Source organism: Mustela lutreola, chromosome 7 (genome assembly GCF_030435805.1).
Source record: "Mustela lutreola isolate mMusLut2 chromosome 7, mMusLut2.pri, whole genome shotgun sequence".
NCBI classification, from domain to species: domain Eukaryota; kingdom Metazoa; phylum Chordata; class Mammalia; order Carnivora; family Mustelidae; genus Mustela; species Mustela lutreola.
The window spans coordinates 135,935,202-135,960,901 of record NC_081296.1 but is presented as its reverse complement, the minus strand read 5'-3'; the positions used below and the strand labels follow the sequence as shown (position 1 = coordinate 135,960,901).

The window sequence follows — 25,700 nt, the reverse complement described above, 5'->3', positions numbered from 1 at the left end:
GTGAATGATTTTGTTCAAGAGCACTTCCGCATTTAGCAAACAGTGGTTCTGGTCAATGGCAGAGCAGAGTCAGCGTCGTTGTCCTTGCTCTCATAGTCACTTCACTTCTGTTGTCCTCTACTCTCTATCACTGACAAAATATTTGCAAAACATAAAGGGAATCACTTTGCACTATAAGAATAAGATCTATATTTTGCAAAATTATTTTTAGCCATTTAATACAAATGCCACCTGTTTATAAAAATGGTTTTGTGGTTTAAAGTGGTTTAAATCGGTCAGTGAGGGGCAGCTAGGGTACCACTGGGAAATATTTCTATGTAAATTGCCTAAAGAGATCTCAGAGGAAAGGGTCCTGACTCCAAGTGTCCAAAAATTTGAGATGAGCTATTTTTTTCTCTGTCAAGCAGTACTTTCTTATCTATTTAAAAATAAAAAGAAAATGGTTTAAATGGGAACAGTTTTAAATAAGATAGTTCCAGGGAAGTTATATATAGCTGAAATAAGCATGAAATGAGTCATAATTCAATTAAGATCATTTACCACATTTTACTTCTTTATTCCAAAGTGGTAGGAAAATCAAGACGTATCATTTGTTAGCTACACACTGCTATAGGAAAACAAGCCACAGTATGTATTGTCTAATTATGACTTAACTTCTTGAATTTAGCTTTTAGAAGAAAGATAATTTATATTCCTGGGGAAGCAACTTAAGTGTGTCAGGTTATGGTTTCATTTGGTTGCTTCCAAAAGCCAGACATACCCAGATATACTGATATAAAAGACCTCATTTTATTCTGTATGTTAAAGATTAATTAGTACCATTTTCTAATTCCTCAGTGCCCAAATATGTGGCAAACACAGTACACTCACATGACTCCCAGTGACAATTGTGATAATCAGGGTGCAAGCATTGTGGAGGGAAAAAAATTCCCGAGGTCTCTTCTCTTACTGAGAGGCAGAGCCCGTAGAAACCGCTGGCTGCTGTTCTTTGGTTAGGGAGATGCCAAATGAATCACAGTATCGATAGGTAAGGTGGTCCTGGAGAGCAGGACTGACTGAGAGATGCTGACTAAAGGGAGTTTCCTTGAGTTGCACCGCAGTCAGATCAAACCAGGGGAAAGGCCTGGGGTGAAAAAAAAAATACTGTTACTTTCTTATGTCTGTTTAATAAATCTGATTTGGCTGTTAAACATTTCCTTTAAAGTTTTCCAACATTTGGAAATAAGGTTCTTTATTTTCTACATCAAACTAATTAAAATTCATAAACATTCAGTTACAGCTTTTCACTATGTGGAGTTAATTGTACTTGTGATGCATTTTGCATGTTTAACTACATTTTTCTAAGTGCATTTGGGAGGAAATTCATAATTAAAGAATGATTATAACAATGACATTGACATCCTTTTCAGTATTTGTCCCTTAAATTTAGAAATAGAATACATCAGGGGCACCTGGATGACTCAGTGGGTTAAGCATTGGATTCTTGATTTTGGCTCAACTCATCCCAGGGTCATGAGATCAAGCCCCATGTCAGGCACTGTGCTGGATGTGGAGCCTGCTTAAGATTCTTCTCTCTCTCCCTTTCCCTCTCCCCTCTGCTTGCATGCACATCCTCTCTAAAAAAAAAAAAAAAAAAAAAAAAGAAGAAAGAAAGAAAGAAAAGAAAAGAAAAAGACATAGATGCATAAGAGTATCATAGGCATTAGGAATATAAAAGATCTGGAGGCCTGAGTGGTGCAGTCAGTTAAGTGTCTGACTCTTGGTTTCTGCTCAGGTTTTGATCTCAGGGTCATGAGCTCGAGCACTACATAGGACTTGATGCCCAATGCAGAGTCTGCTTAGGGTTCTTTCCCTCTCCCTTTGCCCCTCCCCCAGTGTTTGCACTGTCTCTCTCTCTCTTTTTAAAATAAATAAATAAATCTTTTAAAAAAATATAAAATATCTCATTTCTTTTAAGATATCTTCTTCAATTTTATAGGAAAAGAAGTAGAAATATACAAATGAGAATAGAGCAACTTTATAACTCAAGATAATTCAAGTTAAAAAGTATCAAGACATAGGGTTGTTACAGTGTTAAAAAGATCAGAGTAAAAGCAAGGATATCTGTTCTCACCCCCCCTTATTTAACATATACTGGAAGTTGTAGACAATGGAATAAAGCAGAAAAAGGGAAAAATAGCATATAGATTGGGGGAAAAAACAGATCTGTCTCTATTTATAGATGATGTGATTATGTGGAAAATCCCAAGGAATCTACAAAAAGAATTTCCCAGAACTAATGAGTTCAGCAAAATCACAGGAAACAAACAATACAAAACCCAATTGTATTTATATGTGTGTGTGTGTGTGTGTGTGTGTGTGTATACACACACAATGAACAACTTGGGCACTATAATAAAAAATGCAGTTCCATTCACACATACACAAAAGGAATACTTGGATGTAAATCTAACAAAACATGTATAAGACTTGCATACTAGAGCACCTGGGTGGCACAGTTGGTTAAGTGGTGAACTCTGGGTTTTGACTCAGGTCATGATCTCAGGGTCATGAGACTGAGACTGGCATCTGGCTCTGTGCTCAGGACAGAGTCTGCCTGAGATTCTCTCTCCCTCCCCCTTGCCCCTCCTGCTCATGTTTGTGCTCTCTCTCCCAAATAAAACTTTACAAAAAAAAAAAAAAAAAAAAGACTTGTATACTGAAAATTACAAAATGTTGATGAAATTAAGGAGGTATAAATAAATGGAGAAACATACTGTGTTCATGGGTGGGAAAACTCAACATAATACAGATGTCACTTGTCCACAAATTAATCTACAAATGTAATGGTAAAATAAAAATGGCAACACCAAATCCTGGTGAGAATGTAGAGAAACTGGATCATACATTGCTAGTAATAATGTAAAACGGTTACACTCTGTAACCACTCTGAAAAACAGTTTGGCTGTGTCTTAAAAACAAAACAACAAAAAGCATACAACTACCAAATGGCCTAGGAATTGTAATCATGAGCATCCATCCCAGAGAAATGAAAAATGATGGTTACAAAAAATCTGTACACGAATGTTCATAGCAACGTTATTCCTAATAGCCAAAAACTGAAAGAGAAAAAACAAAAACAAAACAGCCAAAACCTGGAAACTGCTCTGGAGTCCTTCAACAGATGAATGATTAAAGTATGGTACATCCATGCTACAAATACTCCTTAGCAATAAGAAGGAATGAACAATTAATACACACAGCAACTTGGGTGAATGTCTGGAGAATTTGCTGAATGAAAAAGGTCAGTCCCAAAGGGTACATACTCCATGATTCCATTTATGTAACATTCTGGAAATCACAAAATATGGAAATGAAAAACAAATTAACAATTGCCAAGTTGATGAGGAGATGGCCAAGATGAAGGGTCACTCAGTGACAGATCAGTTCTAGGTCCTGGCTATATCGGTGGCATTATCCTGCTTGTAGTAGTCTATCATAGCTTTATCATATCCATGTAGAGATATTTGTACTAAAATGTGTACCGTTGGGGGTAAGTAGATAATTGGGTATGTGGAATTGCCTTGTATTATTTTTAAAAACTGCATGTGAAGGATTTCACTCATATGTGGAACTTAAGAAACAAAACGAACATAGGGGAAGCAAAAAATAAGATGACAGTTGAGAGGGAGGCAAACCATAAAAGACATTGAACTCTGGGAAACAAACAGGGTTGCTGGAGGGCAGGTGGGTCAGTAGTAATAATGTAAAACGGTTAATCGGCTGATTAACCGATAAGGGATAATCGGCTGATGGACATTAAGGAGGGCGCCTGATGTGATGAGCACGGGGTGTTACATGCAACTGATGAATCACTAAATTCTACCCCTGAAACGACTTTAAAAAAAAAAAACTGCACATGAGCCTACAATTATCTCAAAAGTTTTTTGAGGGGTGCCTGGGTGGTTCAGTCAGTTGAGCAGCAGACTCGTGCTTTCCACTCTGGTTATGATCTCTGGGTCCTAGGATCGAGCCCCAAGTCACGCTCGGGGTTTAGGGCAGGGTCTGCATGAGGATTCTCTCTCACCTTTTCCCTCTGCCCTTCCCCCTGCTCTCTCTCTAAAATAAATCTTTTACCTATTTATTTTTTTTTAAAGATTTTATTTATTTATTTGACAGAGATCATAAGTAGGCAGAGAGGCAGGCAGAGAGAGAGGAGGAAGCAGGCTCCCCACGGAATAGAGAGCCCGACGTGGGGCCCGATCCCAGGCCCCTGGGATCATGACCTAAGCAGAAAGCAGTGGCCCCAACCCACTGAGCCACCCAGGTGCCCCAATCTATTTGTGTTTTAACGATTATTCATTTAGGGGTGCCTGGGTGGTTCAGTGGGGTAAGTGGCTGCCTTCAGCTCAGGTCGTGATCACAGGGTCCTGGGATGGAGCCCCACATTGGGCTCCCTGCTTCTCCCTCTGCTCCCTCCCTGCCCCACCTCATGCTCTCTCTCTCTCTCACACGAAAGTAAATGGATACAATCTTAAAAAAAAAAAAAAAAAAGCTAATGGGGCGCCTGGGTGACCTAGTAGTTAAGCCTCTGCCTTTGGCTCAGGTCATGATCCCAGGGTCCTGGGATTGAGCTCTGAATCAAGATCCCTGCTCAGTGGGAAGCCTGCATCTCCCTCCCCCACTCCCGCTTCCTGTGCTCCCTCTCTTTGCTGTGTCTCTGTTAAATAAATAAATAAAATCTTAAAAGAAAAAAAAAAGTAAAACAAGAGTTTTAAAAAATTTAAACAAGTGTTGAGAAAAAAAGTACGATTCACCAAGAGGACATAAAAGTTATGAGCATTTTTTCGTCAGATGATATGGCTTCAAACTTTACAAAGATTATTAGAAATATAAAGAGAATGTGAGACACTACAATTAAAGTGGAAAAACTAATATGTCATGCTTCTCATTCTAACAAATCATCTGATGAAAAAGAATACAAAATAGCACTTTTCCAACTTGAATACAGTTATCACTTGGGACTTTGTAAAAATGCAGATTCTGATTTCATATAACTGGGGTGGGGCCCCGGATTCTGTGTTTCTAAACAAATTCCCAGATGATGACACGGATCCCAGCTAGTCTGAGGAGCAAGGACATAATGGATTTGAATAACACAGGAACTTTGTGCCCAACAAGGTCATGGTTATTTTAAAGACCAAAATAGCACATAGCTGAAGAGGCTAGATGAACATTCTTAGCTCTTACTATTTTTATAATAATAATGTGATTGAAATTAAATGAACCGTAAATATTCAAGAAGCTAAGAAAAAGAGCCACAAAATAACACAAAAGAAAAGAGGAACAAATTATTAAAGATAAAAGTAGAAATACTTGAATTAAAAAGTTGGCCAGTAGAATAAATAAAACTATAAACTGATTATTTTAAAAAATCAATAAAAGAGACAAGCTGCTAGCAAATTTAACCAAGAAAAAAATGTTAAACTCATATGTGATCTTAGAAATACAAAATGAGATATAATCTGATGAGATTTTAAAAATACAAGTACAGTCATGGGCCATCAAATTTGAAATCCATATAAAAATGAAATATTTCTGCTAGAAAAATACCATGACCAAAGTTGACTCAAGAAATTGTAAACCCGAACAGATCATAAACTGGAAAAACTGAAAAGACAGTCAAATAGCAACTTCCCCTGCAAGATATTTGGACCACAGAGACCTATAGTAAAGTTCTGTCAAATCTTCAAGAAATCTATAATTTCTCTGTTCTGTTCCGGAACTAAAAGCTTCCTAATTCTATAGGGTTAATACAATGTTGATACCAAATTCGAAAACGACAGACCAATTTTATTTTTGAGTATGATTTAAATGTCTTAAATAAAATACAAGCAAAACAGATTTGGGGGGTGCCTGGGTGGCTCAGTGGGTTAAGCCGCTGCCTTCGGCTCAGGTCATGATCTCAGGGTCCTGGGATTGAGTCCCGCATCAGCCTCTCTGCTCAGCTTCTCTCTCTCTCTCTCTCTCTCTGCCTGCCTCTCCATCTACTTGTGATCTCTGTCTATCAAATAAATAACATCTTTAAAAAAAAAAAAAAACAGATTTGGAAGTGTATCACTAAGTAAAGTTTAAGAATGCAATGAAAGCTTAATATTAGGAAATCTATTTATGTTGTTTTTATATTAATTAAAGGAAGGGAGAGATATGAAACTCAGTCTACACATATATTTTGGTTAATGTGACTTTTCATTTTTAAAGATTGTATTTATTTATTTGAGAGAGAGAGAGAGAGCATGCACGCACAGCAGAGGGGTTGGCTGGAGAGACAGAGGGAGAGTCAGACTCCCTGCTGAGCAGAAAGCCCAATGCCAGGCTAGATCTGAGGACCTAGATCTGAGGACCCTGAGACCATGACCTGAGTCAAAAGCAGACGCTTAACCATCTAAGCCATCCAGATAGCCGGTTCATGTGACTTTTAAGTCTTTTTTTTTAAACCTTTGATTTCCCCTTCCTCTTTTTTTTCTCTTGCAGTTTATTTGTTGAAGAAATTCAGTTGTTTAGCCTCTAAAGTTTCCCATATTCTGGGTTTTGCTGATTATATCTCATGGTCATTTAACACTCTCCTGCCTCTTGAATTTATATCTACAGACCTGATCAAATTCAGGTTTGAATTTTTTTTTTTTAAGATTTGTATTTATTTATTTGATAGAGAGAGATCACAAGTAGGCAGAGAGGCGGGCAGAGAGAGGGAAGCAGGCTCCCCGCCGAGCAGAGAGCCCAATGTGGGGCTCAATCCCAGGACCCCGAGATCATGACCCGAGCAGAAAGCAGAGGCTTAAACCACTGAGCCACCCAGGCGCCCCAGGTTTGACTTTCTTTTTAATAAGAATATTTCATCTGGGGGGTGCCTGGGTGGCTCAGTGGGTTAAGGCCTCTGCTTTCGGTTCAGGTCATGATCCCAGGGTCATGGGATGGAGCCCCACATCGGGCTCTCTGCTCAGCAGGGAGCTTGTTCCCCTTCCTCTCTCTCTGCCTACTTGTGATCTCTCTATCAAATAAATAAATAAATAAATAAATAAACTTTAAAAAAAGGGATGCCTGGGTGGCTCAGTTGGTTAAGCAGCTGCCTTCGGCTCAGGTCATGATCCCAGCGTCCTGGGATCGAGTCCCGCATCGGGCTCCTTGCTCCGTGGGGAGCCTGCTTCTCCCTCTGACTCTGCCTTCCACTCTATCTGCCTGTGCTCACTCTCGCTCGCTCTCTCTCTGACAAATAAATTATTTAAAAAAAAAAAAATCTTAAAAAAAAAAAAGACATCTCTTCTGTGTCTATTTTTTCAAATTCGTGTCTATTTTTATCTAGTAACACATTGTCTCTCCTTCTGCAGTGTTAACACTGATTAACAGACTCAGGCTGATCTACTCATTATGAAGTTCCTCCATCAACTTTTCACCTAATGTTGCCCAGATTATTTCATTAGAGGTTGCAAAAGGATGATCTTCTATCACTTCTCCTTCATTTTCAACTTGATAAATAGTGCCAGAAGCCAAGAGCAAACATCCTACGCAGTGATTTAACATTAGAAACAGCCCATTCTCAGTTCATTTATCACAGCATATATTAATAGTAGTTACAGTGGAGGGTGGGATCTGAGGGTAGTACTTTCTTTCACTTTCTGTTTGGTACATTTTAGTTAATACCTTGTTTACTATAAGCACTTGTTAATTTTCTAAATTTTCAGGTTATTTTTTAAAAACTCCCATGAAGGGGGCAGCAGGGTGACTCAGTCAGTTAAGTGTCTGACTTCAGCTCAAGTCATGATCTTGGGGTCCTGGGATCCAGCCCGGAGTCAGGCTCCATGCTTAGTGGGGAGTTCCCTTGTCCCTCTCCCTCTGGCCCTCCCCTGCTCATGCTGTTTCTCTCTCAAATAAATAAATAAATTTTTTTTAAAAAAATTCATATGAAGAGGGGTGCCTGGGAGGTTCAGTGGAGTTAAGCCTCTGCCTTCGGCTCCAGTCATGATCTCAGGGGCCCGGGATCAAGCCCGGAATCAGGTTCTCTGCTCAGCAGAGAGCCTGCTTCCTGCCCCCCACTGCCTGCCTCCCTGCCTACTTGTGCTCTCTCTCTCTCCCTGTCAAATAAATAAATAAAATCTTTTTTAAAAATTCACATGAAGAATAATTGTGTAAGAAGGATTAAGATTCTGGAAAATAAGATTAAAGAGGACTTGGTCTACAGATACCAAAATATAGAGAGATATTACAGTAATTAATCATAGCGTGGGAATAGAAAAATAGGTCCACAGTTCAGAATACAGTCCAAAAATATACCCATGAATATCTTGCAGTTTAGCAAATGATAAAAATCTCATCTCAAATTGGTAGGAAAAGAAATGGCTACTCTATAAATAATGTTAGGGCAACTGGGTTTCCAAAATGAATAGAAGATATTGAAAATCCCAAACTGATTAAAGGTTTAAATATTTTTTTAAAAATTACTAGAAGAAAATATAGAATATCTTAGAATGAAGAGGTTCTTAATTAGTATGACTTGAAACCCTAAAGTCATGAAGTAATTTAACAATTTTGACTACAAAAATTAGAATCCCTAAACAGCAAAATTTACCAAAAAGTAAGAGAAATACGAAAATTATTTCCAATATACATAACATATTCCCACTAAAAACCTTTTATAAAACAATAAATAAAAGCAAATAATCCAAAGGAAAAATAAGCAAAGAATATAAAATGAGAATAAGATGAACACAAGAGCTGCAAGTTGGAAGGTGGAAAAAATATAGACAAATGATAACACTGAGCTGAATCTGAAGTCAGCAACAGGGAAAACCAAGACTCAGTCCATTTACATCACAGAACCTATGGAAGACTCAAGAAGTACATCAGGAAGTGGGAGCGAGATGGGACTAAAAATAGGATGACGGGTTGAAAATCTTAAAAAGGAGGGACTCCTGGGTGGCTCAGTCACTGGGCATCTACCTTCAGCTCAGGTCATGATCCGGGGTCCTGAGATCGAGCCCACATTGGGCTCCCTGTTTGAGGGGAAGGCTGCTTCTCCCTCTCCCACTCCCCCTGCCCGTGTTCCTGCTCTCACTGTCTCTCTATGTCAAATAAATAAATAAAATTAAAAAAAAAATTCTTAAAATGGAGAGATGCCCTCCCAGCCCCCTACCCAATGCTGTACAGTCAGGAGACTGACCCTCCTCCTCCCCAACAGAAAATTTATTCTCTGGAAGGGTTAACTAGAGGGTTCCTGGACAGGGGGACAGTAGGCACTATTGAAGGAAAGGATTTGCTAAATATAGGGGGAAAACGTTTTAAAAAATCTAGTGATAGAACCACCCTCTTCTTTTTAATTTTTAATATATTAATTAATAATTTTTATTAACATATATTTGTTATATTATTTGTTTCAGGGGTACGGTTCTGTGACTCATCAGTCTTACACAACTCACAGCACTCACCATACACAGCACATACCCTCCCCAATGTCTATCCCCTAGACACCCAACCCTCTCACCCCCCTCCACTCCAGCAACCTTCAGTTTGTTTCCTGAGATTAAGACCACCCCGCTTCTTCCACACATACACAGCTCTCTTTCCCCAAGTTGGGTCCCAAAGACTTAACAATCTCAATATTCAAGGTTTTCCAAGGAAATATGAGCAGACATATGAAATATGAGCAGACAGAGTTCTCCATAGAAAAAAGCTTTGAGGGACGCCTGGGTGGCTCACTTAGTTAAGCAGCTGCCTTTGGCTCAGGTCATGATCCCAGCGTCCTGGGATCAAGTCCCACATCGGGTTCCTTGCTCAGCAGGGAGCCTGCTTCTCCCTCTGCCTCTGCCTGCCATTCTGTCTGCCTGTGCTCGCTCTCTCCCCCTCTCTCCCTCTGATAAATAAATAAAATCTTTAAAAAAAAAAAAAAAGAAAGAAAGATAAAGAAAAAGAAAAAAGCTTTGAATATGAAAGATAGAGACCAAAACAAATAATCAGAGAACAACCTGAGGGAGACAGATTCCTCACAGAAGAAAAACACCCGCTCTCATTTACATTCTCAAAGGGATAAGAGATGGTATTGCATAGTGAAAACACAACAGGATGCCATATAAAAAAGGGATATCTGGAGACTTCTAAAAAATCTTTGAAAATATTCAAAATAGGGGTCCCTGCTTAATCCTCTGCCTTCTGCTCAGGTCACACTCTCAGGGTCCTGGGACCGAGCCCTGAATCGGGCTCTCTGCTCAGTGGCATTCTGCTCTGCCCTCTTCCCCTGTGGCCTCTCACACTTTTGCTCTCTCTTAAATAAATAAAATCTTTTTTAAAAATAAAAAGAAGGGGAGCCTGGATGGCTCATTTCTTGGGCATCTGCCTTCAGCGCAGGTCATGATCTCAGCATCCTGGAAATGAGCCCTGCATGGGGCTCTGGGCTCAGAGAGGTGTCTGCTTCTCCCTCTCCAACTTCCCCTGTTTGTATTCCATCTCTCGCTGTCTCTCTGTCAAATAAAGGGATTAAAATCTTAAAGAGATTTTTAAAAATAAGAAAATATTCAAAATGGGGGTACTTGGGTGGCTCAGTCAGTTAGGCATCCAACTCTTGGTTTCAGCTTGGGTTATAGACTTGTGGTTGTGGGATCCAGCCCTATGTTGGACTCTCTGCTCAGCGGGGAGTTTGCTTCTTCCTCTCCCTTTGTCCCTCCCCACTGCTTGTGCTCTAATAAATAAATAAAATCTTTTTTTAAAAAGTAGGAAAGATAAAATCAGAGTACCAGTCCAGGGGGTTCAACAATGGACTAATAAAATATTTAGAAAAAGAAGAAAGAAAACAGGAAAGGAGACAATATTATCAGACATGATTGGAGAAAATCGGAGAACACGACACTCAGATTAAGAAGGACTACTGAATGTTCTGTTTCTTTTATGTGTATCACTTACATGGATATTTCCTTTACAATGGTTCATTAAACTGGATATTTATGTATTCAGGGGATACGTACTTTTTCTGTATAAGAGTTATATCTCACAAAATTTTTTAAATTAAGGGAGGGAAAAAAGGAAAGGTTCACCCTGTGCCCAACACAGTGAGTTTAAATAGATCCACATCAAAAATAAAATAAAATAGACACACATCATGACGCAATATAAAATTTCAGGATACTAAGGTCAAAAGATCCTGTAAGTTCTCAGAGACAAAAGAAACAGATTTCAAAGGATGAATTCAAAAGCTAGAATGGCACTGTTCCTCTCAACAGCAACTTGTCTATAAGACAATGAAGCAATGCCTTTAAAATTCTGAGCGAAAATCACTTCTAACCTAGAGTTCAATACCTAGCTATGTTCGCAGTAAAATATTATGTTAATATAAAAACATTTTCAGACATAGTCTCTTTAAGTTACTTCCTATGCATTCTTTTGTAAGGAAGCTACTGGAGGATATGATCCACCACTATGAAAGAAAAAAATCCATGCCAGAGGAGGAGGGATCCAGGAAAAGAGATCCAAGGCAAGAGAGATAAAGGAATCACAGGCTAACGGGGAAGGAAAATCCCCCAACAGAAAGTGCCTCACAGGCAGCTGGTGATTGATTAGAATAATTGAGTTTTACTCGCAAGGTTCTGGCTTGAACAACTTGGCAAGGAGCATGTATTTAGGCAGGAAACACCAGGAGAGCAGGTATGACAGCAGGCATGCTACCGTACTAGTCGAGTTTGAAGGGAGATGGTGGCCACAAACTTTCCTGGGTTTCAAGCTGACATCTAGGATAGAGATACAGAGTTGTGTGCTGTCCATGGAAAGATGGCAGCCAAAGTCCCCGAAGTGGTGAGTACCCATGAACGAAGTGCAGGATGGCAAGCAAAGAAGGCCTAGGACAGAGCCCTGGAAACTCCCAGAGACAGGATGAGGCAGAAGAGGTGCTGTTGGCAAAGGAGGGGCTGGAGAGACAGGAGAATGTGAGGTTATCAGGAAAGTCAAGAGAAGAGATTAATTCAAGAAGGTTGGAACATTCAACAGCCAAGGAAGAAAAGGATTAAAAAGCATCCAGTGGGGGCACCTGGGGGAGTGGGGGGGCTCTTTCAGTTGAACATCCAAGTCTTGATTTCAGTTCAATGATCTGATCTCAGGATTCTGAGATTGAGCCCTGCATCAGGCTCTGCACTCAGTGGGGCGTCTGCTTGGGATTTTTCTCCCTGTCTGTCTGCTCCTTCCCTCACTGGTGCGCACGCAAGCGCACTCTCTCTCTCTAAAAATAAATAAAATAAAAGCGCACTCTCTCTCTCTCTAAAAATAAATAAAATAAAAGAAGATCTTAAAATAAATAAAAGTATGCAGTGAATTTAGTGGCATGGAGGTCACTGGTAACAAGGGCAAAAATTCTTCCCTATTAGATTATCAAAGGTTAAACAGATTGGTCAAGTAATCGAGCTATAGAGAAATGGCACACCCACACAGTACTGGTGGGAATGTAAATAGGCACCATATTTTTGATAAGCAATTCGGGAATAACTATCAAACGTAAAATATATTTCACCTCTGACCCAAAAATATTCTTCTAAAATATTCTTTTAGATATTCATCCAACAGAAATACTGGTATAAGTATGCAAAGTAAGTACAAGAATATTTAGTTGCAGGACGCCTGGGTGGCTCAGTCAGTTGAGCATTTGCCTTTGGCTCGGGTTGTGATCCTCGGATCCTGAGATCAAGTTCATTGGGCTCCCTGCTCACCGGGGAGCCTGCTTCTTCCTCTGCCTGCTCTGCCTTTTGCTCCCTCTGCTTCTGCTTTCTCTCTGACAAATAAATAAAATCTTTTAAAAGGGGGGGGCAGCACCTGGGTGGCTCAGTGGATTAAGCCTCTGCCTTTGGCTCAGGTCATATTCTCAGGTCCTGGGATTGAGCCCCACATTGGGATCTCTGGGGGGCGCCTGGGTGGCTCAGTGGGTTGAGCCTCTGCTTTCGGCTCAGGTGGTGATCTTGGGATCCTGGGATCGATTCCCGCATCAGGCTCTCTGCTTGGCGGGGAGCCTGTTCCCCCGCCCTCCGCCTGCCTCTCTGCCTACTTGTGATTTCTCTCTGTCAAATAAGTAAATAAAATTAAAAAAAAAAAAAAGAAAGAATGTTTAGTTGGAGCCCATATTCAGAATTTGGGGCACGGGAAAACTACATTGCCATCAAGAAGAAATAAGACCAGGTGCCTGGGTGGCTCAGTTGGTTAAGCATCTGCCTTCGGCTCTGGTCATGATCCCAGAGTCCTGGGATCGAGTCCTACATCCGGCCCCCTGCTCAGCAGGAAGCCTGCTTCTCCCACTCCCCCTCCTTGTTTTCCCTCTCACTGCTTCTCTATCAAATAAATAAATCAATCTTTAAAAAAAAAAGAAGAAGAGGGGCGCCTCGGTGGCTCAGTGGGTTAAAGCCTCTGCCTTCGTTAGATCTAACGGATTCTAAAATATATATTCTAAAATATATATGACCCTGGGTCATGATCCCAGGGTCCTGGGATTGAGCCCAGCATCGGGTTCTCTGCTCATCAGGGAGCCTGCCCCCCCCACCTGCCTCTCTGCCTACTTGTGATCTCTGTCAAATAAATGGATAAAATCTTTAAAAAAAAAAAAAAAGAAGAAGAAGAAGAAGAAGGGGCGCCTGGGTGGCTCAGTGGTTTAAGCCACTGCCTTCAGCTCAGGTCATGATCTCAGGGTCCTGGGACCGAGTCCCGCATCGGGCTCTCTGTTCAGTGGGAAGCCTGCTTCCCTCTCTCTCTCTCTCTGCCTGCCTCTCTGTCTACTTGTGATCTCTGTTTGTCAAATAAATAAATAAAATCTTTAAAAAAGAAAGAAAGAAGATGAATAAATCTAATGAAATAATGTACCCAACAGATAACCTATGCAGTTGCTCATAAATGAAGTAGATATGATTGTACTGACATAGAACAGTGTCTATAACATAGCAAGTGAAAATCAGTATACTTAGTCTGCATGTTTCTTAAATGTATATAGATATGCATACATGTTACAATATCATGACAACATAAATATATGTTTGCAAATGTATAGATTAAAAAGACAAAATATAAAAACCATATGAAATGGTGTTTGGAAAGCCAAGGAGAGCTTTCACTTTTCCACTAGAAGGAATTTTTACAAGAATATATTGTTTCGGGGCACCTGGGTGGCTCTGTTGGTTAAGCGTCTGCCTTCAGCTCAATTTATAGTCTCTGGGTCCTGGGATCGAGCCCGGCTCCCTGCTCAGTGGGAAGTCTGCTTCCCCCTCACCCTCTACCCCTCCCCTCTGCTCGTGCACTCTCTCTCTTCTTTCTCCCTCAAATAAATCAAACCTTTTTAAAAAAAAAAAAAAAACCCAAGAATGTATTATTTTTATAAAATTTTAAAGATTACATGAGAGAAAAAAGGAAATAAAGATTACATTAGAGGAGAAAAGAGAACAAAGCACCTGCTGCAACAGTGTGGCGGAAATTAGAGTCGCCAGCCGTCTGAGGCCTTACCTCCGCTGAGGCAGGTTCTTGCTGTAGACCTGGCTGACAAGATCACGTAACTCGAGGGTGGGGCAAGACGCTCCATCCTTCCCACAGGCTGCGGAGTGCACAGAGAGGAGCAGTTGGTTCAGCCGCTGCAGCGCTTGTAGGTGAGGCACGTCCCTGGCGGTGCAGACATTTAGGACCGTGTACAGCACTCCCTCCAGCCACTTGGAATTGAGGGTTATTCCCCCTGCATGTTCATGGGGAGGGAAATACCAGTTAGCATCACCAAAAGGGCTTGCCTAGAATGTAGGACAAACCCAGACAGTGAACAGCCAGCCGCCTTTTCTCCAAGACAGGTTGGTTATATGAACCTGAAGATAAGCAAACACCCCTCTTTGTAAGCCCAGAGCCCTAACTGTGCCCTTTATAACAAATAGCATGTTAACCCTACCGTAGGAGGACGGGGGTGACTAATGTAGGCATTGCTAATGGCAAAAGCATTCTAGAAATCTCTAGAATGATCCTTCCATCAAGAAGAAGAGACTTAAGGGAAAATACAAGATTAGAGCAGGGAAAAGCCGTTAAGGCCCAACATCACATCCTCCTATTTAAACAGGCTCTTACCTCTGGCTGTTTCTGGTTCAGCCTTAACAACGCTCAGACTTCTCTGCTTTCCCTAAAGCAGGCAGGCTTTTCGCCACCAAAACCGTTCCCTTTCAAAACCTAGATAGCTGGGGGCACCAGGGTGGCTCAACTGGTTGAGTGTCTGCCTCTGGCTCAGGTCATGATCCTGGGGTCCTCGGATGGAGCCCCGTGTTGGGCCCCCTGCTCAGCGGGGAGCCTGCTTCCCCCTCTGCCCCCCCCCCCACGCTTATGCCCTCTCTCTTACTCTCTCTCAAATAAGTAAAATTTTTAAAAACAAAACAAAAAAACCTAAATAGCTGAGAATGTGTCCAGCCTGTAGCCCCCTACACACATACCCAAGACACACACAAGCCCACACATGCTGGGATTATAAAATAGCACCAGTCTGAGAGGAAAGTAACTTTCAAGAGACTGCCCAAAACGCGGCGAGCCCTTACCAGCCGAGCTGAACGGGCAGGTGGCCTGAAGAATCACGGGATCTTTCAGGGCCGCTCTGATGTCCTTATTGGGCCCCCAGATGTTGACCCATTCTTCAACACACTGATACTGAGGCCGCAAGATACTGGTGTGGTTCAGTAGGAGTTTCAACCTGAAAGGAAAGCCCCCAAGACAGGGAGGGCAGAGCTCGGACTCCCATAAACCACCCCACGATCCCCTGCATTGGATCACATCCAACCCCAATGACTTCCTGCCCTGCACAGCACCCCTTGGAGGCAAACGTGGTGGTGGGGGGGGGGGCGCAGATTGGAGGGCACTGCTTCCTAGTCGGATTGTTCCGCAGCCTACTGGACACTTAGTGTCTCCCACCGGGTGCTAGGCTAGACAGCAGGGGTACAAAAACAATATTTGGCACACGCCGTCAATCACATTTCATGCTGTTGACTGACGGTTTTCCTTCCCATTGATGCAAGGGGGGAACACTAGTCAGCTTCAAGCGGAGGGAAACAATGCACCTGCCCATCAAAGAAAACGTTCCAGCCTCAAGCGGTGGTTATGGAGAAGTGGGGAAGACACAATTAGAAAGACAGGCTGGGTGTTGCAGAAGAAGCTGCTTCCGCCTTATTCTTGTGAATGACCAACTCCAAGCGGGATGTAAGGGGCTGGGGTGCAGGTGGGGGATGGAGCCAGATATGAGGGGATGGGGCAGCTCTGCCAGCGCCGTGCAAACAGGGTACCTGGCTATTGGGATGGCAGCTACAAAGCTGTACACGATGTGGTATTTCTCGAGGTGGGTTTGAATTTCCAGGCAGATATTAGGCAGCTGAGATGGCAGGCAGCAGAGGAATATCACATTGGCCCAGTCCACCAGTTGAGGGTTATGGTAAAAACACTGGATTCCCAGGTTCTGGAACTCATCTGGGAGGGATAAAGGAAGAAAGATCACAGTACAAAGGGGTTTGACCTAAACATCAGCTGTGGGGAGAGGATGACGACGACTCTTTCTCGAGTCCTGTCTCCACGTAAATCAAAGAGACCCGTCCTCACGTCTTCTAAAGCATTCGGGCCATGCCCTAACACCATTAGCAAAGCAGCTAGTGTCACTGGAGGTTGTGATTCATACTTATCTTGCTTTTAGACCAAATGCTAGAATTTTTCAGGTTTGTTTGTTTAGGAAGAAAAATCATCAGGAAGAAGGCTTCTTGCTCTAATTTACAGACAGTTTATCTTGTGCCAGGTGGCATACAACGTACTTTACATACTTATGGAAGGCAATCCTCACAAGGACATTTTGAGACTAGTATTATTCCTATATTACAGATGAGGAAACTGAGATTTTGAGAAATCACGGGGCTCTAGCTGGTGGGAAAAGCGAGGACAGGAGAAGAACACAGGACAGAGTCGGAAAGATGCACTGACAGTTTCAGTAAAGTATATTGAGAACAAGATAGTTTGAAATGTTGGGAGAAATGTGATGACTCCTGTATTTGCTTTCAGTCATTGGCAGTTAATCACTGTACTTATCTGAGATGGATTTCAAACATAAAAATGTAAACTCACATAAGGTAGTGTGTGTGTGTGTGTGTGTGTGTGTGTGTGTTTGAAGATTTTATTTATTTATTTGACAGACAAGATCACAAACAGGCAGAGAGGCAGGCAGAGAGAGAGGGGGAAGCAGGCTCCCTGCTGAGCAGAGAGCCCAATGCTCTCTAACCCAGACACCTGGGTTAAGCATCTGCCTTCGGCTCTGGTCATGATCCCCGCACTGGGTTCCCTGCTGAGTGGACAACCTGCCTCTCCCTCTCCCGCACCCACCCCAGCTCGTGCTCTCTTCTTTCTCTCTGTCAAATAAATAAATAAAATCTTTTAAAAAAAGAAAAAAAAAAACTGATGCTAAGCATCTTGAATTCTTCCTTATGCAACATGCAGGGATGTTCTAAAACTGTAATTTTATTATTAATAAATATAATGCTTTCCAAAGAATATATGTACCTTATTGAAACACATATACTGGTCCTTTTGATGAAATTTCAGAAATTTGTCTCACATGGTAAATAAGATTTTTTTTTAAGTTTAATAGAGAAAGAATACTTGCAAATTAATAAGAAAAATTCAGGCACTCCAACAGAAAAACTGGACAAAAAGAACTCAAAAAAAAGAAAAAGAAATAGAAATGGAACTATAAAACATATTCAGTTCTTCTAGTGATCAATGAAGAAAATATTAAAACAAAAAATTTTAAAGGCATATTAAAATGATGATTAAGGGGCACCTGGGGCACCTGGATTAAGGGGCATCATATTAAAATGATGATTAAGGGCTCAGTCGGTTAAGCGTCTGACTCTTGACTTCGGCTCAGGTCATGATCTCAGGATTATGAGATCGAGCCCTGCTTCAGGCTCCGTGCTCAGCAGGAAGTCTGCCTGAAATTCTCTAACTTGCCCTCTGACCCTACCCCCACTGGCATGCACATGATCTCTCTCTCTAATATATAAATAAATTAATCTTTAAACACACACACAAACATTTTTCTAACTTTCTTCAGGGCTAGTGAGCAGAGAACTCAGCATCTCTGTGCAGGGGTGCCTTTCTCAAGGGACCCTTTCAAAATGGCCTCGTCAACCCCCGAGCCCCTCTCTGCCACACACTGCTCCTCACCCAGGGCCTCTGGCCTCCGAGTAGAGATCCTCAGGTTCTCAGCAGGGATGGGGACAAGCTGAAGCAGTACACGAGCCAGCTGCTTCCCGAGGTGGCCGCCTCCGATGATGCCTACCTTTAGCTCATCATCATTGGGAATGTCAGCAACCACGCCAGTCGAGAGACAGCTGGAAGTTTGCTTCTCGTGGAACGATTCTCTGGAGAATGAACACACAGATACATAAATAAATACACGTGTGCTCTGTAGCTCTTCACTGTGAACCTCAATGCTCTGTGCTCCAACACCCTCGCGTGGCAGCCTGGGGCACATTAAGCGCCCCAGAGACAAGGCATTCTGGTTAGGGGCCACTTCTCCAGCATTGCCAGGGAAGGAAAGGTGCCCTGAGTGAATCTGCCCCAAAGTAAAGCGTACCCCTTCAAGGGACCAAAACTTGTCTAAAACATTTTTTAAAATGAACATATTGTGTTGCGGTTGTTACACGTACCATGCATTTCCCTGCCTGCTTAAACACAAGGTCTGAATACTTAACCGTTTGACTCAGAACTATCCCTGTGAACTGCCGACTGTCTGTGCAGCACCCTGGGACACAGGGGCCAGCTCCAGCCCCGCTTCCTGTGCGGCCAGCGGCCAGTTTTCACTGCCACCATGATAAGATTTCCCCTGTCCTACCACATACCGACTCTTTCTGGTTTGCTATTGTAGTTTTGCATACATCTGGGTAACCAGGGAACTTAGCTTTTTTCAAACATCTGATTTATCAGAGTAAGTGGTATTAGGGGGAAACAAACTTGAGAATTGGAGGATCAAAGGTTTGAGGTCACTCTTTTCCAGAGGCTCACTTACTGTGGGTTCTGGATCTACTTCCTTGGCCCAAGGTGAACAAAGTCGGACGTCTGAATCCATAAGGCATTGTTTTCTGTTGTTATATGACAATCTTATACTTGTTTTCTACTTCTATTAGAATTAGTCTTAAGCTCTGGAGTTTCCATATAAACATCACAAGCCACTTTCTATTTAAGGCTTCTCTCTAGGTTGAAAGGAAAGTGTTTTCTCTGTGCCTGATCCTTCCAAATATAAAATGCCTCCCAGAAATGTCACATTCTGGTTTCTCACCACTCATCTGGGATGCAACCAGAAGGTTTATGTCTTCTTATCAACCAATCGGTAGACCATTACGCCCCTTTTTGTCTCTGCTATATCAGTAATATGTTCAATTCAGATCTGGTCCCACCATCCAGGAGTAGATTTAATTTCAGAAAAAAAAAAATAGTTTGGGGGCAGGGGGCACTACCAATGTTCCAGGAGTAGCTTACACAATCCAAGAGTCTGGGCTTAGATACTTGGTTCTCAGACACTTCCTGTTTAAATGATCAAAGCCACATGGTACAGAGATACCAGAGGGCAGGACTAGACTGAGCTTCTTTGCAAATCAGTATCCCTGGGTTTCATGCAAGTCACCTGACCAAAAGGACCCCCAAAGTTTCAGGTGGCTTTCCTGTTAGGGAGAATTCCACCATTAGCTTAGCCCTTGAAAGTAAGAACCACCCTCATTTTCAGCCAACAGCCACAGGATAGCTAGTCATTGGTAGCAGTGGAAGACAAGCTCGTGGTCCCAGGGGGTCCAGGAAAGGGTGAACAAATGAAATGATCATTTAGCCAATCCACCCACCACACAAAATCATAATCTATGCTTCATTATGTAACCACAGCCAAGGGACTCTGGTATTCATTTCCCAGTGCCTTCGGACTCGTAGTGTTTGACTGTGGATTGGAAAAGGTAGGAGGACACACCCCCTGCCCAAGTTATCCTCCAACATAGAAAGTTTAAGTTGTCTGGATACTCCTCAGCGAGGCTTTTCTCCATCTGCCAGACCTTGGAGACCTAGCTTACCTCAAATTACACAGTAGCTTGCAGAAGAAGGTTGCATGGGCACAGGACTTGATCATCAGCCCTCGAGAACGGCCCTGCAAATACAGCCAGCTGCGATCTTCCTCTTGAATCCCATACTCAAACTGCAGGGACTCAAGGTCCCCTAGCATGTCCATTTCTAAGCCACCATCTCCTGCAGTGACAGATAGCAATCAGTTTGGCTCCCTGTCTTGGAAGTCTATGCAGGAGGGCGTGTGCCCAAGTCACAGGCTCTCATGATGGTGGGCTGACAGCACCTCTCTCCTCCCACGCTCTGTACTTACACTGTGAGTCCTGGAGGATTCCCATGCACTGACCGCCCACAGGTCTGTTCAGGTTTTTCATGAATACCTGGATTCATGAAAAACCTGAACAAAAACCCAAAGTAGTGTTCCTCCACATAGCTACACGCACTTTTCTCAACAGACGCATTTACATTAGCAGTAATGCTCGTGTATTGGCATGGATGTTCGTGGGCCAGGACCTTCTCTCTTCCACTCCCTCCAAGGCTTTAGAAATAGGATTGGCCATGTACACCATGCTTCGGAGGAATTCTTTTCACTAAACTCTGTGTTCCGCAAAGGATGGGAAAGAGCCCAAATTCACTAACATGGTGCCCTGCCTAGGGCAAGGACATTTGGATTTTAGAAAAGGAAGCCAGAGATATATAAACCCATTTACATTGATCTCTCACCAACCAAAGTGAGGAGAAGGTGGCACTACTCCTCAGTACTTCTGGTCTTGGAGAGTAAGAACTACATTTCCAAGGAGAATTACCAAGAAAGTTGTCATTATGACTCCTTAGCTTCCAGATTACTTCAGTCTCTGAGACTTAAAGGGGCCAGCCCCACAGAGATGCTTTCAGACCTCCCTCATGAGGACAGGAATTCCTTCCACTAGTTTCCGCCCCCCCCCCCAAGAATTTATCTATTTATTTGAGGGGGGGAGGATCAGAGGGAGAGGGGGAGAATCTCAAGTAGACTCCCCACTGAGTGTGGATCCCTACACAGGGCTTGATCTCACATGACCTGAGCTGAAATCAAGAGTCAGACACTCAACCGACTGAGCCACCCAGGCACCCCTTTCCACTACTTCTAGGAGCACTAGAAATAGGGAAGTATGGGATCCTCCTTTTCCTAACAGAAGGTTCTAGACTTCTAGATTTTTCCTAGACTGTAATATCATAGAAATCTCAGCACTACTCAAGCAGTTATTTTTCAAACTCCTTTTGTATTCAAGATACCAATGAATAAGATGCGTAAGTTCTGGGAATCTAAGGTACACCATAGTGACTACAGTTAATTATACTATATACTTGAAATTGACATACTTGAGATCTTAAATGTACTCACCACATACACGCAAAAGATAACTGTATGAGATGACAGATGTGTTAATTAACTGTGGTAATCATTTCACAATATATATCAAATCATCATGTTGTATGCCTTAAATATAATTTTTTAATTTTTAATTTTATACAATTATACTTCAATAAAGCCAGGGAAAGAATCAGTGATATTCAGAACTCTATTTTATTATAGCAATGGCAAAACTGAGATCAGAAATCAAAACTCGATCAAATCCCTAATCCACTTTTTTTTAATCTCTACATTCCATGTGGGGCTTGAATTTACGACCCTGAGATCAAGAGTCAGACCCTCTACAGACTGAGCCAGCTAGGCATCACTCTAAACCACTTTTTAAATTTAAAAAAAAAATTTTTTTTTAGGTGAAACTCATGTAACATAGCCATTTAGAAGTGAACAATTCACAATACACTCACACCCACTACCTCTAGCTCCAAAACACTTTTATCTCCCCAATGAAAGGAAACCTTATAACCATTAAGCAGTTACTTCCCACTTGCCGGCCACCCTCCTCAGCCCCTGGCACCACAAACCTGCTTTTTGTCTCTGTGGATTTATCTTTTCTAGACATCTCATCTGAAAGGAATCACACAATATGTGACCTTTCATGTCTCTGGCTTCTCTAATCCCTTTCATAGCAGGGCTTTTTAAAAATTTTTTTTATTTATTTAAATTCAAGTTAGTTAACATACAGTACAGAACTGCTTCCAGGAGCCGAATCCAGTGACTCATCACCCACACACGAATGCAGTGCTCATCCCAACAAGGGCCCTCCCAAGCGCCCATCAGCCATTTAGCCCATCCCCCACCTACCTTCACTCCAGCAACCCTGTTTGTTCTCTATAGTTAAGAGTCTCTTTTGGTTTGTCTCCTTCTGTTTTTACCTTTTCCTTCCCTTCCCCTATGTTCATCTGTTTTGTTTCTTAAATTCTACATGTGAGTGAAATCATCTGATTTTTCCGACTTATTTTACTTAGCATAATACATTCTAGTTCCATCCACGTTGTTACAAATGGCAAGATTTCATTCTTTTTCATCAGAGTAATATTCTATTGTGTGTATGTACATATATACATGCACAGTGTATATGATATACGAACAGATACACCCATCTTCTTTATCTGTTTGTCAATTGTCAATTGATGGACATTTGGGCTCTTTCCGTAATTTGGTTATTATTGATAATGCTGCTATAAACATTGGGGCACATAAGCGCCTTTGAATCAGCATTTTTTATTTTATATCCTTTTGATAAATACCTATCAGTGCAATTGCTGGGCCATAGGGTAGTTCTATTTTTAACTTTTGAGGAAACTCCATACTACTTTCCAGAGTGCCTGTACCGGTTTGCATTCCCACCAATAGTGTACAGTTTCCCCTTTCTTCACAGCCTCCCTCACTAACACCTGTTGTTTCCTCCATTGTTAATTTTAGCTATTCTGACAAGCAGGAGGTGGTATCTCATTGTGGTTTGATTTGTATTTCCCTGACGATGAGGGACGTTGAGCATTTTTTCATGTATCTATTAGCCATCTGGATGTCTTCTTTGGCAGTGTCTATTCATGTCTTCTCCCCATTTCTTTTTTTTAAAAGATTTATTTGACAAGAGAGAGTGAGAGAGATAAAGAGAGAGAGAGAAAGAAAGCGCGCGCAAGCATAAGCAGGAAACTCCATACTACTCTGAGTGAGCAGCAGAGGAGGAGGCGGCTCCCAGGGAATGTGAGGCAGGGCTTGATCCCAGGACCCTGGGATTATGCCCTGAGCTGAAGGCAGAGGCTTAACTGACTGAGCTACCCAGGCACTCCACTTCCGCCCATTTCTTAACTGGATTGTTTTTAGGGTGTTAAGTTTGATGAGTTCTTTATAGATTTAGGATACTAACCCTTTATCCAACATATCATTTGCAAATACGGTCTCCCATTCCACTGGTTGCCTTCTGGGTTTGTTGTTTCCTTTGCTATGCAGAAGCATCTTATCTTGATGAGGTCCCAGTAGGTCACTTTTGCTTTTGTTTCTCTTGCCTCCAGAGGTAGGTCTAGTAAGAAGCGGCTACAGCTGAGGTCAAATAGTTGCTTCCTGTTTTCTCCTCTAGGATTTTGGTGGTTTTCTATCTTACATTTAGGTCGTTCATCCATTTTGAATTTATTTTTGTATAGGTGTAAGAAAGTGGTCCAATTTCATTCTTCTGCATGTCGCTGTCAAGTTTCCCCAACACCATTTGTTAAAGAGACTTTTTCCCATTGGATATTTTTTCCTGCTTTGTCGAAGATTAGTTGACCATCATACAAGGGCTCTTAAGTCACTCTCAATCTTAGCACTTGAAATGAAAAGTATGGAAGTTCTTATCAAGTTCGAGAAAACACCTCCTTATGTTGCATGTGATGTTATTGTCCTGAAGGAAAAAGAAGTTCAAAACCTTCCCACTCAGCCTGACCATGCAGCATTGGTGAACCTGTACAGATGTGGACTCTAAGCCCATTCTTCACTAACACATTCTCAAAAATGGGGATCCAGTGGCTGTGGCTTTGTAACATGGCAAGTTGGCTAGCCTGAATTACATTTCCCAGAATTCCCTTCCCTGAATGTTTCTGGTTAGGGTGTGCCACAAGAGACTTTTGTGCAAGACCTGGAAGGCTGAAATGAAGCAACAGCATTTTGTGTTGAGGCTTGCTAGGTGAGGGCAGGTACTTTGTCTGCTAGGTACCGTGTTGGTGTGAGGTCACAGTTGGACCAGCAATTGCTACAACTTCCCCTGGACACTCGTACAGCTTCTCACTCTCCTGAGCCAGGTGTGTGGTCAGGTCTGCAATAAAGGCCACCAGCTGTAGGACTTTCACTTCCTTAACACTGGAGCCAGTGAGAACTGACAAGGGTTTCTGTCCATCCTCCTGGGCTCCATCTTGTCCTTGCTTTTCCTCACATTTTATCCACCTTCCCTTCCCCACTGCAGGCCCTACAGACATCCAGCTCTACCACCAGATCCGAAAATTATCTTCCAGAGACTGTTTAACCAGAGCCATACTTGAATAAAGTCAAATGCCTCTAACGAATTCCCCATACAGACAGACTGCATATGCCTCATGATTCTGCTCCTCTAAATGAATCCTGATAGTATACTAATTAATCAAGCCACCATGGTTTATTGGATGATCAGCCAGTAACTTCAGCACAATTTAGCAAATTAAACTCCTATTCAATGCAAGAGGGATGATTAGGAAAGGAACTATGAAGTTACCTGGAATTGCAAAGCAGAGAAGTAAGAGATGGAGTCTGATCACCTTAACGTAGGCTTGCATTACTGACATTCTGGGCAGGATGATTCTTTGTTGGAGAGGGCTGTCCTACACTGTAGGATGTTCAGTGGTGTTCCCGCTTCTACCCACTAGAAGCTAGTAGCACCCACTGGTTGTAGCAACAGCACATCTCCAGATTTTGACACAGGTCTCCTGAGGGGAAAATTGTCACCAGTTGAGAACCACATCCCTTAAAGCCTGCTATGGGTTTTGTTGTTGTTGTTGTTGTCATAGTTTTTTAAGATTTTATTTATTTGGGGTGGGGTGACTCGGTGGCTCAATGGGTTAAGCCTCTGCTCTTGGCCCAGGTCATGATCTCAGGGTCCTGGGATCGAGCCCCACATGGGGCTCTCCGCTTGGCGGGGAGCCTGCTTCCCCCCTCTCTCTGCCTGCCTCTCTGTCTTTGTGATCTCTGTCAAATAAATAAATAAAATTTTGAAAAAAAAAAAAAAAAGGGCACAGGGAGAGAGAAGCAGAGAAAGAAAAGCAGACTCCCCATTGAGCAGGGAGCCCCATGCCAATGCCAGGCTTAATCCCAGGACCGAGAGATGTCAACCTGAGCAGAAGACAGACTTTTAAGCTACCCTGGCGCCCCCTGCTGTGTGCTTCTATATAGCTCCTTTTCCTCTATCACTTCACCCACTCCACAGGAGCATATAATTCCACAGGCTCTGAGAGAAACACACCATCCTATGACAGGTTAAGATAGTAAGTCCAGAGAGAAAGTCCAGAGAAAGGGAATCATCCACCACACTGCCGTCAGCAGTAGAGCTAAGAGGCCAGGTCTTTTGTCTCCAAGCTCGGTGCTCCATTAACCATACAGCCCTTCTTTGCCATGAACACCATTACTCCATGACACGGTGACAGATAATGAATACAGTCACTGAGGCAGGTTTCTCTTGTCCCAAGAGACAAGGAAA

At 42.3% G+C, this 25,700-nt stretch overlaps 1 protein-coding gene across 2 annotated transcripts; it reads right to left on the bottom strand.

Moving 5' to 3' along the window:
* Positions 1–532: 532 nt before the first annotated feature.
* NOXRED1 (NADP dependent oxidoreductase domain containing 1) lies at positions 533–25,602 on the bottom strand. 2 transcript variants are annotated; one of them, XM_059182697.1, is made up of 6 exons: positions 23,370–25,602; positions 18,208–18,404; positions 16,287–16,467; positions 15,549–15,700; positions 14,491–14,713; positions 533–1,123 (listed from the first exon to the last, which is right to left on the bottom strand). In XM_059182697.1, the coding sequence occupies exons 1-6, from the start codon at positions 23,456–23,458 to the stop codon at positions 946–948; spliced, it is 1,020 nt and encodes a 339-aa protein (XP_059038680.1). In that variant the 5' UTR covers positions 23,459–25,602; the 3' UTR covers positions 533–945. The 2 variants fall into 2 exon arrangements, with proteins under 2 accessions (XP_059038680.1, XP_059038679.1); XM_059182696.1 differs by lacking the exon at positions 23,370–25,602 and adding an exon at positions 20,100–20,576.
* Between the last annotated feature and the right edge of the window lie 98 nt (positions 25,603–25,700).